At 56.0% G+C, this 4,647-nt stretch overlaps 2 protein-coding genes across 2 annotated transcripts; both read right to left on the bottom strand.

The window, feature by feature from the left end:
• Positions 1-1,383: 1,383 nt before the first annotated feature.
• K452DRAFT_116775 (uncharacterized protein) lies at positions 1,384-3,059 on the bottom strand. The gene has a single exon (XM_033535106.1). It carries the CDS (start codon positions 2,865-2,867, stop codon positions 1,530-1,532), a length of 1,338 nt encoding a protein of 445 aa, XP_033392610.1. The 5' UTR covers positions 2,868-3,059; the 3' UTR covers positions 1,384-1,529.
• Positions 3,060-4,166, bottom strand: K452DRAFT_116774 (uncharacterized protein). The gene has a single exon (XM_033535105.1). It carries the CDS (start codon positions 3,892-3,894, stop codon positions 3,253-3,255), a length of 642 nt encoding a protein of 213 aa, XP_033392609.1. The 5' UTR covers positions 3,895-4,166; the 3' UTR covers positions 3,060-3,252.
• Between the last annotated feature and the right edge of the window lie 481 nt (positions 4,167-4,647).

The raw sequence follows: 4,647 nt of genomic DNA, 5'->3' as shown, positions 1-4,647 counted from the left end.
GAGCCGTGTCTGACTTGCGCAGGGGTATGTAGAGAGGGGGTAGGAGGGTTGAAGCAGCGGGTTATTGTGCCAGCGAATTAGTGGTTCTGCCGGGACAGCGGGTTAGCGAGTTAGCGGGCCAACGGGTTAACGGGACGGTGGGTTAGTGGGAGCGGAGCGGGGAGCTGCTGCTGCAGGGGGCGGGCGGGGGGTGGTGGTGGACTGGGACGCAAGGGCGCGGTGAGTGTGGGTGTGGGTGTGCGGGGGATAAGGAGGGGCGTGGAGTGGTGTGGCGTGAACGGAGAGAGGGAGGGGTGAGGCTCCGGCCGCCGATCTCCGTAGAGGGTAAAGGGAGGGGGGTGGCAGGTGGCAGGTGATGCGCGCAAGGTGGTATGCAAGAGCTTAGTTAGTGCTTGCTTGCAACTGTGATGTCGTTCGTGAGTGAGGAGGGAAGATGAAGCCAGCCAACGGCAAGCAGGTAGGTAGGCAGGCAAGGCAGGGCAGGGCAGGGCAAGGAGGAAAAGGAGCAGGAAGGTGCACGCGTTGCGCGTTGCGCTTTGCTGCTCAGGTGATGGAGTGATCGGGCAGCGCCTCGTACAATAGCCATCAACTCGAAACCGGATTCCTTCTCGCGCACGCCCTGCCTACTTACGTACGGCATAGTATGCTGCTAGCCTGCTACTGCTGGTGCGCGCGCGCTATTGTACTCGCTCCTCGTGTGATTCGCTTCATTCGCCTGCCCTACCCGCCGGACAGAAGGGAGGGGGCTTAAGCTTATACTTCTTCTACCGAAAGCCGAGCTCCGACCAACCAACGCAGTGAACTGACTGCCCAATACCGAAGGGACCGAGATACACGGAAACAGGGAGCCCGGCGCCCTTCTTTCCTTGGATTAGGGAAGAAGATGGATGGCGTGAGGCACTAGCCGCCCAGAACAGACTGACTGACTGACAGACAAAGGAAAGAGCTAAGAGAGTGCTGTGCGCGCTCGTACATAGCTAGCGAAAGACATGCTTTTGTGGGGTTCTGTCTTGCGTGCATACGTTGTCGACGCTACCGGCCCCGTCTCCGTGGGAGAAGGAGAACGACCATACCGAGACTCCATACCGATAGGGACAAGACTTGTAGCCAAATAACGCCCTCGCTACTGAGGCTGTCCCAAACAAAATAAATGGCCAGGCCGTGATATCGTCGTGATGACTAGAGATGAAAGGACCGTGAATGGCGGAAAAGGTCTTCGATGACATGGGCGCCGGCATAAGGTCCCAAGGAAAAACGAAAACAGCGGGCGTAGAGATACATGAGCCGGAAATGTCGTGATCGTGATCGTGAGTGTGAGCATAGTCGTGAATGCTCGTAGAAAGCCGCAGGAACCCATAGCTTCGTCAAGTCTATCATAGCAGCTGACGAGAGAAATTGACAGACCGAAGAAGATGGACTGAAAGAAGAAAAAGACGCCGTCGGACAGTATTACCCCAGGTCTACCGTCTCTTCATGCGCCGGTTCCTCTTGTCAAATAGGGTAGGGAAAGACAAAAAGAAACGCCACCGTTATTTCTCCTCTGGTGTGGTGGATCCACACCGCAGCACCCTCGTGATAGCCTGGCGAATGGTGCTTCTCCTCCGCCTCCTTGGAGGCTTGTCATTACCACTCTCCGACTCATCATTACTGTCTCTTTTATGGTCGCGCTTCGCCTCTTCTTCCTTTCCCTTATCTTTCTTCTCTCTGTCTTTCTTCTCGCGGTCTACCGAGAACGAGTTCTTGCTTGCATGTAGCGTCCATCTAACGTAGTCGATAAGCTTGGCCTTCTCATCGTCGTCGTCTTCGTCTTCAAACACCGACACGGTCTGCTGCAGTGCATAGGAAGCGTTGTGCACAGGGCTAAGGGATGGTATTGGCTCTGGTGGCATGGTGGGTGTCAGGGGCGCGGCTGTGGCAAGGGATCCAGAGCGGCTGGGGCGGCATGGCGGTAGCAACGCTTTTTCCTTTTCCTTTTTCTCATCCGCCGGTTTTGCCTCTTCATCTTCCGTGACGAGTCTGATGGGTGCGCTGAGTTTTAGGGGAGCGACGGGCTTGCGCACAATGCGGATGACAGGCGGGGCCGTCGGGGATAGATCCTCTACTGGCGCATTGTCTGGCCTAGGAGGGCGAGGTGGGCATTGTCGAGATTTTGGCGACGGTTGTGTTTTGTTCTTCCCGGGAGACTTTTTTGACGACTTTGCTGGCTTCTTAGAGGATTCTTTTATAGGTACCGGTGAAGCAAGTGTTTGGCCCTCCTTCCGCAAGCCTTGACATCTTGGGATCAACCGATAATGTGCAATGGGAGGAGACTCTTTCGAAAGAATCCGAGGCGGTGGAGCTAAGGCAGGGGTAAATCCTCCAATGTCATGCGCGGAGTCGACTCTATCACGCTCGAGGGGAAATCCGAAATCGAAAGTCGATGACGAAGGGGTCACATCTTCAGGTATGGGTGACGGCACTGGGCGAATGGTTGGAGAATCCGGGATTCCTCCGTAGCTTGAAATGATGTCCTCCAACACGTTGGTTTGTTGACCAGGACGGTACGGCGATTGCCTACAGGGGCTTGAGGAATTGGCCTGTCTTGCCGCTTCCCGTTCTGCAAGTTCCATCACGCGCCTATCCCAGTACTCCCCAGTTTTAGCTCTCTGCGGTGAAGTTGGCGGTGTTCGAGCCTCAGGGGTGGAGACATCTGGCGACGACGATCGGTCCAGGAGGGCGCGTGTTTGGGATGTCCGCTTCCTTGGTGAGCGCTTTGGGCATTGTCGAGAAGTATCGAAACCAGGCATGCCTGGGGAGTTTGAGAGGGGAGACCGTGTGCCAGAAGTTCCGGAAAGAAAGCAGCTGTTGGTTGAAGAGCAGCCTACCATGATTGTCTCGATAAGCACAGCGAGGTGCGATAGGGTAAGTGGATCATATATGCTACGGCACACCCCATTCCCTGGAGTCAAGGGGTCCGGAGAGACTGCTGTTTACAGTAAAGGTCGAGACCGCTTAGACCTGTGGCTTGATGCTGAGGACCATTGCCAGCATTACGTGAACCCCCTCTCTGGGCCCTGGCGTTTCCCGTAAAGTCGAGCAAATTTGGACACGTTGTTTGGCCCTTGTTTTGCTTCAGCGCGCGCAGGCCGGCGCGGCGGCCAATCAGCAATCCTAGGCACACGTAAACCTGACGGGTTGCATTGTGTAGTCGTTGAGGCGGGCGCGGGCTGAAGCAAGGGACCATGGCCATCGACCGATGCGTGCCTTGCGTGGTCAAGGCAGCGCGGGTCGCAGCATAAGACGCATCACACCGCGCACAGCGGTATTTTCGATGACCCTGCAACGCCAAAACGATACGCAGCACGAAGGAAAAAAATTTGGGTGGTCCGTCAGATAGATGAGCGTGCGAGCGGATCTGAACAACCCGCATCCGCGAAGCGAGAGTGATGTTAAAAGTAGATGGCTTACAAGGATGTATCTCCAGGGAAGCGAGCTGCAGTCACCGGGAAATTGAGAAAAACGTGGTGGCACAACTATCAGGAATGATAACACCAAAAAAGAAGTGCGAGACAGCCAGACATACGCTGTCTCTGTTTGTTTTTCTTTGCGACTCATGGAAAGAAAGTTTCGAGGTGCTATGGGGATCATCGATAAAGCCAGGTAGATCTCCCGCTGGTTCCCACCGCAAATCGTCCAATGTCGTTGACGCGGATACGGGACATCTGTTGAGTGGGTTACTTGTTGATTGCACTCCCGGAACCTAAATAGCCGCCGGGGAGGCTGAGGCTTGGATAGTTGGACGCTCATCAGACGACAGAGACCGGGGAGCGAGTACGTAAAGCATCGTTGGTGTGACATGACGGTCATACGCGCCCAATGATCCACTTTTTTCCTGGACCAGAGGCAACTCGACATCCTCCAACCCCCAGCTACTTGCCTTGCAGGAGTTCTGCGGTTTCTTCATTCTTGCTCCAAACTTTGCCACTGCTGCAGCAAAGCGACGTGCGGTGCGGAGCTGAGCAGCGCTGAATGTCTCAGCCATTCGCCCTATCTGAACGTGTCGTCCGCTCTGCTGTCTCTCCGAACGCGTCGCAAGGCGAGCCTTTTGATCAGTTGACAGCCGCAACATCTCACATTTCGCTTTTGTGCGAGCAAACTGCAAATCCTTGGTGGTTATGCCCTCGCATCGCCGGGGTCCGCTTTAGCGCATCGCCCCACCACCATCGATCGCGCAATCCTGGAGGGGAGAGCGGGGGGAACTGCGGACCTGGTAGGATCTGGCAGATGCAAAGGTGATAGATTGCGAAATTACCCACACTGGCACGACTGGAACCTCGGCACGCCACCACAACGGTCGCGTCAAATGGGATAGAAGACCGCTGCCGGCAAGCGGGTTACGAGGATTCAAGGCTCCACACCGGCAACAGCACGTCGTGCCGTCCGTCCACGGAGCAGCGGATTACGACACCACGGACGTGCAGAGCGACCGACCGGATTCCTGTGAATTGTCTCGAGCGCATTGTTCCGGGTCACAATCATCTGGAATGGATCCCTGAGACTCGCGTGAAGAGGAACGTGGCAAGGGAGGCCCAGCGACGCCTAGTCTGGCCAGCATGGCGGGCCCACAGATCTGTGAAGCGACAATCTGTGGGCGACATCGGACAGATG

The sequence above is a fragment of the Aplosporella prunicola genome (assembly GCF_010093885.1).
Source record: "Aplosporella prunicola CBS 121167 unplaced genomic scaffold K452scaffold_37, whole genome shotgun sequence".
Classification (NCBI taxonomy): Eukaryota; Fungi; Ascomycota; class Dothideomycetes; order Botryosphaeriales; family Aplosporellaceae; genus Aplosporella; species Aplosporella prunicola.
The sequence above is the reverse complement of the archived record's forward strand: the minus strand, read 5'-3'. Positions and strand labels throughout refer to the sequence as shown.